The sequence below is a fragment of the Acanthopagrus latus genome, chromosome 16 (assembly GCF_904848185.1).
Source record: "Acanthopagrus latus isolate v.2019 chromosome 16, fAcaLat1.1, whole genome shotgun sequence".
Classification (NCBI taxonomy): Eukaryota; Metazoa; Chordata; class Actinopteri; order Spariformes; family Sparidae; genus Acanthopagrus; species Acanthopagrus latus.
In genome coordinates, this window is record NC_051054.1 from 157,899 (window position 1) to 170,411 (window position 12,513).

At 43.0% G+C, this 12,513-nt stretch overlaps 1 protein-coding gene across 2 annotated transcripts in view; it reads left to right on the forward strand.

Moving 5' to 3' along the window:
* mipol1 (mirror-image polydactyly 1) overlaps nt 1–11,358 on the forward strand; it is a 44,987-nt gene extending 33,629 nt beyond the window's left edge. For both annotated transcript variants that reach the window (XM_037072149.1, XM_037072150.1), the window contains 3 exons: nt 2,225–2,319; nt 7,480–7,671; nt 9,109–11,358. In XM_037072149.1, coding sequence (XP_036928044.1) covers nt 2,225–2,319; nt 7,480–7,671; nt 9,109–9,175 — 354 coding nt within the window. In that variant the 3' untranslated portion in view covers nt 9,176–11,358. The remainder of the gene's footprint in view (nt 1–2,224; nt 2,320–7,479; nt 7,672–9,108) is intronic.
* The last annotated feature ends 1,155 nt before the right edge of the window (nt 11,359–12,513 follow it).

The window sequence follows — 12,513 nt, forward strand, 5'->3', positions numbered from 1 at the left end:
GACATCAGTTCGGCTCTTTGAAAATCTCCACTGGAGAATCAGCATGAAAACAGTGAAACACACACAGTGTTGTTTTGTTGTGTTGTCGTGCTGCTGCTGATTGGTTCAGTGTTATAAAGTCAGGTTGGTGTTACTCAACAGTATTATTATCATTATCAGTGGATCCCTGGGCCAGGACCTGTGACTCCCCCCCATTGACCTTAACTCCTCATGTTAAAGGTCAGCCCGGTGTCGCTCCTGCTTACTGATTATCTCATTTGGAAATTATTCTGATTAATAAGTCTAGCGGCTCTTTTGAAGCGTCTCGTCCGGCCCGGCTGGAGAAGACACATATTGACTCTCTGGGTTTGGTATCTCTTTTGATGTCTCACTTTAAACTCACAGACCTTGAGAGCTTTAATTAGCATAGAGGAGGAGGTCAGGATCAGGTCTGTATTCTCTGCTGGAGGCAACCTCCACCCTGTTTGACCAGAGACGCAGTGAGGCTCCACGTCCTGTAGCTGTCAGCCTACAGATTCAAACCTGCTGCAGCTCTGTGAGGAGAGAGGAGGTGATACGTCAGCATGGAGGAGTTGCTGTAGGAGTATTTCAGGTTCTTCTCACCTGCAGCTAGTTTATTAGTTCAATTGTTGCGTCTCATCTCTTTTCAGTTCAGCTTTAGTGAAAGTACAACTCTGTCCTCCTCTCCTCCTCCTGTGGATATAAAGTCCTCCTCTCCTCCTCCTGTGGATATAAAGTCCTCCTCTCCTCCTCCTGTGGATATAAAGTCCTCCTCTCCTCCTCCTGGTGATATAAAGTCCTCCTCTCCTCCTCCTGATGATATAAAGTCCTCCTCTCCTCCTCCTGATGATATAAAGTCCTCCTCTCCTCCTCCTGTGGATATAAAGTCCTCCTCTCCTCCTCCTGTGGATATAAAGTCCTCCTCTCCTCCTCCTGTGGATATAAAGTCCTCCTCTCCTCCTCCTGATGATATAAAGTCCTCCTCTCCTCCTCCTGATGATATAAAGTCCTCCTCTCCTCCTCCTGGTGATATAAAGTCCTCTTCTCAGGTTAAGTGCTCACAGTCCACAGAACAGTTCTGGAGCTTCACAGTGAAACAAGAGTTGCAGCGTTCTGCTGAACAACTGAAGCAGCTTAAGACTTGATTTAAAACAGAGAAACAACCAAAGTCTTCATTAAAGTTAACCGTCTCGTTTTACTCCAAGAATGCAGCTGAGGTTCAGTCCAGGAGCTGACGAGTTATGATCAGCTGCCTTTATACAAATACAACCTCATTAGGAAGTGTGTAGACTCTCATGGTCCTTAATCAGTCCATTAGTTAATTAATCCTTTATTTAAACACAGTCTCACCGACATCAACATCTTGATCTCTCTGTGCAGTGTGTACACTATACACACACACACACACACACACACACGGCTCTTATTTAAACTCGTTCTGTCTGCAGCAGGAAGTCGTGAATACGCCTGAACTTGTTGTTGAGCAGAGAAAACAGAGAAAAGATGCTGTGGTGTCCTACAACAACCAGAATGCACCACACTGACCAATCAGCCCTGCTGCTGATGGCTGAGTGGGCGGGGCTTGGCTTTGGCTCAGACTGTATTTTACATTTATATTTAGGGCATTTAGCAGACGCTTTGCTCAAAATACATTTGTCACAAGGAAGAAACCACAACACATCACGGTCAATAAAGTTAGAATGAAAGAGTAGAAGCAATTTTCAAGCCCTCGTCTGAGCATCATAGCTGCTGTTTTGAAACCGAAACAGTGAAGCAACTGGCTGGTGTCTGAATGTCTAATTACTTATAATGACGTGTGAGATCATCTCAGAGGAGGATGTCAACCACTAACCCTCCCACTCTGCTCAGAGGGGTAGAAAATACACGTGACTGACCCTTTGGTATGAAGAAATGTAGCAGCCACCTCAGCAATGATTAAAACTGACAAAAAAGACAAAATTATCATTAATATCAGTGCTGACAAAAAAAAACAGTCAACCCTCCAATCATCAATACAAGATCTGATCACCAACCAATACTAGCCAATACAAGAGGGCTTCAATCAGAGTGGACCTTAGATGAAAGACCAGTCTGCTCTGAGGTCCATTACCTTCATCCTCATCATCCTCATCATCACTGACAGGACGTCTGTTCTGCTGATGTGGATCTGAATGAGTCGACCATCAGGATGTAAATTTGATTAATGTGTGTTTTGTCCAATCAGGAGGAGCTGCTGAGGGTTCAGCGAGAGAGAGGCGGAGCTCTGGAGGACAGACGACAGCTGGAGGTGGAGCTACAGCCACTACGAGCCAATCACAGGTCAGACCATTGAAAAGTCTCAGACTCGGTAAATAAAGCTGCGTGATGGTTCACAGCAGAGACACAACACGGTCTGTGGTTTCATAGAAATATATGTTAGCGACATTGAACAGTCATTGAGAAGAAGCTGCTCTTATTAACAGGTTAGCTAAATTATAACACCTGACAGACGTGAAGAACAAATTCACCACAACACAATTATGATTACAATATTTTCACTACAAAGTATCAACTGTTTTTGTGTTAAAAAGCAGGATTTGGTCTTAAGATGAGAAAAAATATAACAATGATATGATCAGTCAGATACAACAGCAGATTGTCTGCAAACAAGTTAACTTTATTTTAAAAGATTTTCAGTTTTTCATATAATATACACTCTAAATCATCAGTCTTTGTCCAATTGGCTGCCATTAACTAATTTATTGATAACTGACAGATAATTGATAGTTGGTCTTTGCGGGTTGAGCTGAACGTCACACAGACGGTGTTTGATGCTGAAGCTTTATTCAGAGTAAACATGCAGAACAGTGAAGCTTTCAGTCTACATGCACAATAAAATGACTGAGGTATCATTAATATAATATGATCATTATTTCACATGTAATCCATCAGTCAGGTCACAGTTTTTCACTCAGTTTTCATTTCTATCAAAGATTTTCTTACAGGGCATTTTAAGATGTATGTAACATTCTTTGTGTATCAGGATGTCAAAGCTTTTAAATCAGGGTTGACTTTAAAAGGTGTAATCAGATTATCACACTGGAACACAACCGCGTTGTACTAGGCCGTCAGTCCGAGTACCTGCGGTATGAAAACGTACCTTTACAAGCAAAACTTTATCATTGAAGTCGTCCACAGAGTTCAGACAGGTCAGCAAACTTTAGGGTGAAGTCAAGTAGATCAGTATGTTTCAGCTGTGACAATGTAATGATCGTTTACATGTTTCTAATCAATGGGTAGAACAAACAGGTCAGATCACCCAGATCAGTGGTTGGACTACAGAAACATCCGGAAGCTTTATATTCATAGAGATGTGCAAATATCAGTCATTTGGGAAGAAGCTGCATCATTAAGCCTCAAGAACCCCTCAAGTTCTGTCAGCTGGATCCTGTTCAGAACCAACTGGATCATTTCAGAAACCAGAACTCATTCAACCCATGGACTTCTGCTTCCTCTTGGACTGTATCTGGCTCTCTTTCTGCTAATCATGCTGCTGCCTCTACTGCTACCGTTGCTGCTGCTGCTGCTGCTGCTGCTGTCTGGGCAGCTGCTTCCTCCTGTCCAGGTACAAAGTTGTTATTGACACAAACATCTGAAACCCTCCTCTGTGACGAGCAGCTGTGGCACTGAAATTCTAAAGTTTCGGTTCATAGCAGTGGAAAATGTTTTGGAGAGAAAGTCCAGAATTCCCGAGCTACGTCAGTGATTGTTCCAGTTCCTCTTTGGTCGGCAGCTGGCCGTTCTTTGGGTTATCAAAGACTCTTGTGAACACAAAGACAACATCACTCCAGTGTTGAACATTTCTTTTCTGTTGTTGTTTTATTATTGTTCTCATGTCTCTGAGGATGTTGTACCTAAAGTCCGGGTTCGTACACTTTTCTCCATATGGGGAGAGGTAGGAGTAGATCAGCAGGATGTTATTCTGCTAGTTGATCGTTAATGGTTACAAGTTTTGCAGAACTTGAGGTTCTGCATGTACCGGTCCTGCAGGTTTGGCTACAACCACATTGTTGCCGGCGTGTACTTCATAGCCATCAATAGTGTCTTTAACATTTCCTTTGTAGCGGTCGTTCTGGAGGACTTCATGAAGGTCTTTTGGGTCGAGGTCCTTTGGGATATTTGCAGCCAGACAGAACTGTCCTTTTATTCTCTATCTGTTGAAGGTAAAAGATGCAAAAAACACACACAGCTGAGAAGATGTGATACAGAGGGGACGTTTATACTGAAATCAGAAAACTAGTCGTATTCAGAGGCTCTGATCCGTCCTCCAACAGTTTCTAGGAGTTTCTTCACCAAAATTATCTGACATGACAGATCAGAGCAACCAGAGCTCAAATGTTTTTTGTTGTTTGGGTAGAGAAATGTCCACTCACTCGGCCCCGATTCCTCTGATGATACCAGTCAGCCAGTTCTGGTCCACAATGGCCAAACTGGAGCCAGCTGACAGCAGGAACACCGACGTCATCCAGGGAAGAGGATTCATCTGCACAGCAGGCAGGGTGACAGCAGAACATCACAACATCAGATATCAGAGCATCAAATCATCGGAACATCACAACATCAGAACATCGGCGCCCACTCCAGCCCTCAGGGTTCATTCCTCCTGTCCAGAGAACAGTTCATCGGTTGGCTCGTCTTCTGAAGTTTTTTACCCTCATTGACCTCACAGGTAATCAGAAGGGTAATCTAACAGGCTGATAAAACACTAGGTTCAACTATCGGACAAATTCTTCTCTCCAGTACCCTGGAATAGGGTGATCCCCGATAGTTTTAACACACCCTTTATTCCCCCTTTTTCAATAGGCCCACCACCCCGGTCTGCCAGTCCAGAGGCACTGTCCCCGACTGCCACGCAGTCACAGAACAGACAACAATAATGAACATGGTTCCAGTGTGAATGATGTTCACTAATTCAATACAAAGTTATTGTATTTTATATAACGACTTTTTGTAAATGTTCTTGTTTGCTGCAGTGGTTCTGTAGCATCGACCTGACTGCTGACCCTAACCCTAAACACATAAGACTCCTGTAAAAACTCTCTCAAATGTTCTTACTTATATCATATGAATCCAATATCCAGATTAGATTCTGTGTGACGTGATGACGTTATGTAACAGATGTTCGTAGCTGTCCTGCTCCTCCTGTTCCTCCTGCTGCTGCTGTAGTACTACTGAAAGTTATTTGTTATTTACAAAACCCTTTGCATGCCTCCTCTGTGAGGAACAGCTGTGGCACTGAAAGTTGTGTCCCATTTTGTCACAGCGGAAAATGTTTTGGAGAATAAGGCCAGAATTACCGAGCTGTGTCAGAGATTCTTTCAGGGCCTGTAAAGGAGGACAGGAGCCAGATTTAGGGTTGTCAGAAACATTTCTCCAATGTGAAAGGATTGTTATGATAATGTTGAAGTTGTTTTCCAGGTTTGTCCACTTTTTTATTACATGGGGAGAGGTAGGAGTAGATGAGCAGGACTTTATTCTGCTTGAGGTGTTTTTGTTTAGAGGCAGGAAGTTAGAATGAGGAAGATGTTTCTACCTCGCTGTCCTCTGATGAACATCTCCATATTTGGTCATTTGTAACCTTCCAGCTTTCAACAAATGAAGTCATTAGACTGAGCGTGAGCAGCAAACAAGCAGATCATAATTAGTACGATGGCACTCAGTCGTTCACTACGACTTTACAAAATCACACTTGGTACCTAAAGATATCATGAAAAATGTAAAGCTCCCGTAAAGATCAGTTACATAGCTGTCTATTATATTATAGTGGTCATGATGAGACTCAGATTATACATGTTGTTTAGTTTTATAACTGAAGTGTTTCAGTGTGTTGGTAGAATAAACACTCTGACTGTCTGTGATCAGCTGCTGACAACATCTAGAAACAGGCTGTAAATCTGCAGCTGAACACGGAACCTGAACACGCTGTTGAGACTGTGAGCGTCCATACATCATCAGGATCAAGTCCGAGCGCCTGCAGAGACTCAGAGGACCGAGCAGCAGCAGCAGCCGCACCATCTGGACCGGGAACAAAATCTAATTTCTTCACTTATTTGTGTGTGTGTGTGTGTGTGTGTGTGTGTGTGTGAGAGAGAGAGAGAGACCTCCGTCAGAGAGAAAATCAGCTGTTTCACACATTCTGTCCTCCAGTTCAGATACTTATTCTGGATCTGTTCTTATTCCGGTCTGGATCAGTTCTGGATCAGTTTTTGCAGGCGATTTCACATCAAACATCTGTTTGTCTCAGATTTGATTGCAGGTCACGACCCTCTGACCTTTGACCTCTGACCTGCTGCTTGTTGGTTCAGGAGCTTAAGCCCCACACACACCGTCCAGACGTCCAACTGCCTTATCCGACCGCTCTGTTGCTTCTTGTCTGACCCGTTTGGCAGAAAAGTTGCATTGAACACACCGCTTCGTCGTGCTGCCAGCTCCACAGTAGCGTGTACGTTCTGCGCTTGCGCGAGATGCAATAAGTGGGTGGCGCTTGTGTGAGTTGTAAACAAGGCTTATGCACGCGACTCTCTTTACTTTCGATTATTTCATCCTGAACAGACATAACAACTTGTCTCATGCCAGTACAGCAAAGCATGACAACAGGGAATGATGGAACGGAGTGCGTAGAAAACCAAAGCGCACACAGTATTCCACCCTCCCACACGCTGCGCTGATTCACTAGCACACCGCCGATCAGAGAATCCAATGGCTCAGACGTTCGACGGCCATCCTCCTCAGACTTCACATGTTCAGTCGGAACAGACAACGTCCGCATGGCTCCGAAAGTCTCCAACGCAGCTGAACACACCAAACATATTTGTTCCCGACCTCGTCCGAGTCTCTCCAAACGCTTCACACGTCCAACGGTTGGGCCGGTGTGTTCCTGCCTTTAGGGGTCACTGTTCCAACTGACGGTAAGTCAGTTGTCAGAGTCTTCCTACTTAGTTAAAGTGTGAGAAAAACATGGAAAACACCTGACTCCAGTCTGACGAGAGACTGGGTTTATTGGGTTTACCGGCTGGACTTTGTACCTTGTTGTGTCTTCTGCTGTCTGTCTGCTCTGTTTACATTAATTAGCCAGTCAGAGGCTTTTTATCAGTAACCCAGATAATTTATGATCCATCACAGTCACGAGGTCAGACTATCACTGATTGCCGTCATTCCACACAAAACTTTATTTAAACATACCGATGACAACATGCTGTTACTGCTGAGCTGCTGATAGTGAACGCAGCCTGAGTTTCTTAAGTGTTTTAACATTTTTCACTAGAATCATCCTCAAATTATCAGCTGTTATTAATGAACACAGGGTGATGACATCGGTAATGATCAGGTGTTCAAACACGTTTTCAACTCTTTAACTCTACAATTAACAGAAAAGTAAAAGCTGAAAGATCATGTGATGTTTCTGTGATGTCATCCTGATGCCTCCTCCTCCTCCTTCAGCTCTCAGAACCTCCACACCCCCCCTCCTCTGATGCCCAGCGATGGAGTGTCTCCAGCAGGTGAGGCCCCGCCCCCACAGACCCCGCACCTGCTGGTCCAGGTGCAGCAGTTGTCGAAGGAGAAGCAGAGCATGGAGGAGGAGCTTCAGCGCTGTCAGGAGGTGGAGCAAGAGGCCAGTGAGAGAGTGCGCAGGTCAGATTCTACTTCTACAGATACACACACACACACACCTGTCACACACCCGTACACAAAGTACACTCAAGTATCAAAGTATCGGTAAAGTAACTGATCCATATATTCACATTTATGTTCAAACTGTTAGTCAGCTGATCATCAAATCAGTGTTTTTTACTGAACTACCAGTGAGACAGGAAGTGAGACAGGAAGTGAGACAGGAAGTGGAACATGTTGCAGCAGCCCTCAGACAACTCTCTGCGATGTGTTCAAAGACTGGTTAAGCGTGTGGGACTAAAGAGCTTTGGACTGGTGATTCATATTCAGCCAACGTTGTGATGAGGAAGAATTAATCCATCAGATTTGAGCTCGTCCGGGCCGCCGCTCCGCCACCGAATAACGTGACTTCTTCTTCTGCTGCTCGTCATCTCATCAGAGTGAAGATGAAGGGATGAGATTCATGATGAAAACAGCTTAAATCATCCGTCTGCGTCCCGCACCGTCCTCCTGGGCTCAAACCCGCCGCTCTAATTTGGCTGCCAGCGGGGGGGCAGCCAGCTCTGAAGAGCCTCCCAAGTTTCTGAACAGGAGAGTGTTTACTCTCGGGGGGGGGGGGGGGTTATTACAGACAGGAAGTTTAATTTGGTAGAGAGAGAGAGCGAGCGAGGGAGGGAGAGGACAAGTGTTAGAAAGTCATCCAGGGTCAATTTTCCAACTCGTCCTCTTTCTTCATTTGGGCTTCGGCTAAATTTTCTCCTCCTTCTCCTGCTCCTCCTTCTCCTCCTCCGAGAGGAGAGCAGGTCAAACACTGATCCTCAGCTCACATTTACTTTGAATAGTTTGATGGTCGCTCTCGATGACAGCTGGTCACAGACCGTCACTGTCTCTCTGATGTCATGTTGTTACCATGGTGACTGATGTCTCTGATGTTTACGTCCTGTTTGTTCATCTTAAAGCTTCCTGCTCTCATCTGCACTCATTTAAATGTGTTTTATAAGCAAAGTTTCTTCAACCTGATCAATCAGCTCCATCACAAGAGGAGAGCTAGTTAGCTGTTAGCAGCCAGTGAGCAGCAGAGTGCTGAGATGCATTGGCCTCAGAGAGCTAATAGCTAATGGAGCTAACAGCTAATAGAGCTTACAGCTCATGGAGCTAACAGTGCGTTTCAGGTCCGTCAAATATATTGAACTTTAAATGTGACAAAGCAACTTTCCAACTTTTAACAGTGAATAGATGAAATGAAGTTCTTCAGAGTACACGCTGGAGGTAAAAGTTCTTCACAGCATTCTTCAAACTGCTGTCAGAGATGAAAGTAATCAGATTACAAACAGCCAGGCAGGGTTGTTGGTTCAGCTGTCTGACAGGAAGAAAAAAGTCTGTAAATGTAATCTTCAGGTTCTTGAAGGTTCTTGAAGGTTCTTGAAGGTTAACATCAGTGTCTGTCTGCGTCTTCAGGTTGGAGCGTCTGGTCGAAGTCCTGAGGAAGAAAGTGGGAACAGGAAGCCTCCGAGCCGTCGTGTGACCTCCTCTCAGTCCGTCTCTCTTTAAAAACGGACTGATGATTATTTCTTAACATTTTTTGTTTGATTATTTTCTTGAATGTTTCTTTAACATTGTTGTTTTGTTTCCACACACGATTTACGGAGATGAAGAGTCTTAAACATTTATAAAACCAAACAGTTTTTTATGTTTGTGTCAAAAAATGTTAGTTTCTAATAATCAAACAGATGTTAATAATCCATTTTCATATCAAATGTCTGTGTGGACTCGTCATGTTGGTTCTGTTGAAGTCATCAGAGCATTTCAGAACAATGTTTCTGTTAATTAATCAAATCATCTTAATCCAACTCCTGCTATGGTCCAGTTTTTATTGGAGTCTGCACTGAAGGATTCCTCCTCCTCTTCCTCCTCCTCTTCCTCCTCCTCAGTCTCTAATTGAGGATCAGTCTGTCTTTTAGTTCCTGTGTTGATTTAAGGTTTGTCTTTTAAACTCTCCTGTTTTAACAGAAACTCTGATCAAATTAATTTCAGAGGATCGCTGTGACAAATGTAAGGAAGCCGCTCTGACTTCATGTTCCTGCAACTTCAAATTAAAATTTAACTTTGACAACTTTCAACAACTCGGTCAAACTGTCGCTTCAAAGGAAACTGATGAAACACAAAACAGCCAAACAACCAAAGACCCAAAACAAGCAAAGATTGAAACATGTTTCATTTGTTGTCATGTTCATTTAATAAAAAGTTACTTGACGAGAAAAGAGGCTAATGGGCAGCGACAAGACTCGCTGCCTTGCTAATAAAGTAAATTGAAAGTTATGGTCATGTGATGAATGGAATAAGTTTCCATTACAGCAGTAATATCTCTGGAGGACTTCTTCTGTGGAGGCTAAAGTACGTGTCAAGTTCATGTCATGTAAACCAAGTTTTACTCACTGAATCCAGATTTGAGTCTTTTCAGACCAAACAATAAATTCATGGTTCAGCATTTAATCTGCTCTATTCTGACACCTGTGGTCACTACTGGTAACTGCAGGTGTCAGTCTACAGCATTATGTTAATGAGACACCACCGAAGAAGAACGACTAGATCCAGGCGCGGGTTGGCCATGGGGACGTTTGGGAGTATTTTTGTTTGTGTTCTTGTTTTTAGCAAACATGCTAAAGAGAAAGAAGCTGGAGAAAGAGATGGAGCAGAAAAATTAAGGGCAAAAAATAAAAAAAAAGATTAAAACCAGATGCAGTGTAATGCGCCAGATTAACAGAGCTTTTCCCTGGTGGAGGGGCGAAGGTCAGTGCGGCGACACTCAACCAGGCCAGTGACCACACGGGACCCAGCAGCAGACCCAGTGCCCGTATGTCGGGCTGCGCCGGGTCAGGTTGTAATTTTCAGGCCCGTTGAGAACTCTAGTTTGTGTTTTTGGATGTGTTCAGGGCTCACATTCGACCAACCATCTCCAACTCATACAAACAAACGGTTAAATGACTTTCTTGGATCCTGCGTGTTTGAATGTGCACTCCAGTGAGGAATTCTATGGTCCAGTCACCTTTACATCATGCAGCTCTTTTACACTTCTCATTAAACACACACAGTAGTTTTGATTTTTGAAAAAACATAGTGTGTGAGTATGAGTGTGCATAGTATGTGTGAGCATATGGACTTCAATACACTCTGACTGACTAATCTGTGTGTGTTGTGTTTAATATCATTAGATTGTTTTTATACTGCAAATAAAGTATTCATGTTAAAATTATGGTTCCACTTGCGTCCGTCATGCGATCGGATAAAAAACCTTCGACCCCAGCAGTCTGATCGATCACTTCATCTTTAGATTGATTGATTTCTGTTATTTCAAACATATACAACAAAAAACAAGCAGAAATTATGAAACATGAAATACTCAGATCATATTTCATGTGCAGCATGTGAGCACACACATACACACACACACACACACACCTGAAGGGTTTTAATATGTTACTACTTAAACTAAATAATTTAAAACTGTCTGATTATAATAAACTGTAAATTTTAATGATGTGTGAGCAGCGTCTGATTGGATGAGCTGCTGACCTGCAGAAACACACAAAGAAACTCTGGTCAAATACAAGAACCTTGTCAACAGAACCTTGGAGACAGAACCTTGGAGACAGAACCTTGGAGACAGAACTGTACTGAAGTACTTGATTAAATGTTCTGTGGACTGTTTGTGCGTTTGACTGAACAAACTGCTGAAGAGACTTTTTTCTGAATGTTTCACAAAAAGCCACTTTATATTCAAACACACACACACACACATAAAACACACACACTCACACACACACACACACACTGTGCTCTGCATACTAACGCTGTCCAAACATGAGGAGGAGCATACTGATTGGTCGACCTCTGCTGCAGTCCACACACACACACACGCACACAAAAGAGTCAAAGTTTTGCACTGAATCAAATCAGATCAATGAAAGTGATCAGTTTCACTCAGAACAAGTCGTTCTCAGTGCGTCAGCCTGTTGTAGTTTTAAAATGATCGTTTCTCAAATGAAGTCTGGTTTATGTGTATGTGTCTACCGTCTCTGCAAGGTCGATTAAAATACATATTTAACAAGTTTATTATTCTAATGTAATATCAATAGGACACACTAATATCTGCTCCCTAATAATGATGTGATAATATTTTATTTATGAATAAATGACAAGAAGATTCCTGGAAAGAAATGTGAAACTTGTCTTTAATCCTCTTTAAAAATACTTAATGAAGAAAGTCTGAGAGATTAATAAGTGAAAACATGAAGAAAGCTCTTCACAGAAATAATCAATTAATATGTTTATTAGTCTTTGTTTACTCTGAGTGATTAATTCATAGAAATTTAAATTAAAGTCGTGCAGTTGTGTACGGATCTGTCAAACTGAATCACAGATTGTCTAAAAAAATCAGATTGAACAAAAACATCAGACACAACATGCACATGTTATATGTATGTATATATACATATGTGCACACACACACACACACACCGCTGACCGGTTGCCATGGTGACAGTGGACCACTCGTGGTCGTCTTGGGTGGTTTTAATCCTGCAACCGTTAATCTGCTTGTTCTGAAGAAAGACTCAGTTTGTAGAAGCTCCAACTTCTGACGCCACCTGGGAGTGTGTGCGTGTGTGTGTGTGTGTGTGTGTGTGTGTGTGTGTGTGTGTGTGTGTCATAGTTGTCCTGAAGAAAGTTTTAAACAGCTGATCGTCGTCGTCGTCATCGTTATTATCGAATCTATCTGGCTGCCACTGGTTGAGGTGGAGTGAGGTCATACCGTGTGTGTGTGTGTGGGTGTGTGTGTGTGTGTGTGTGGGTGTGTGTGTGTGT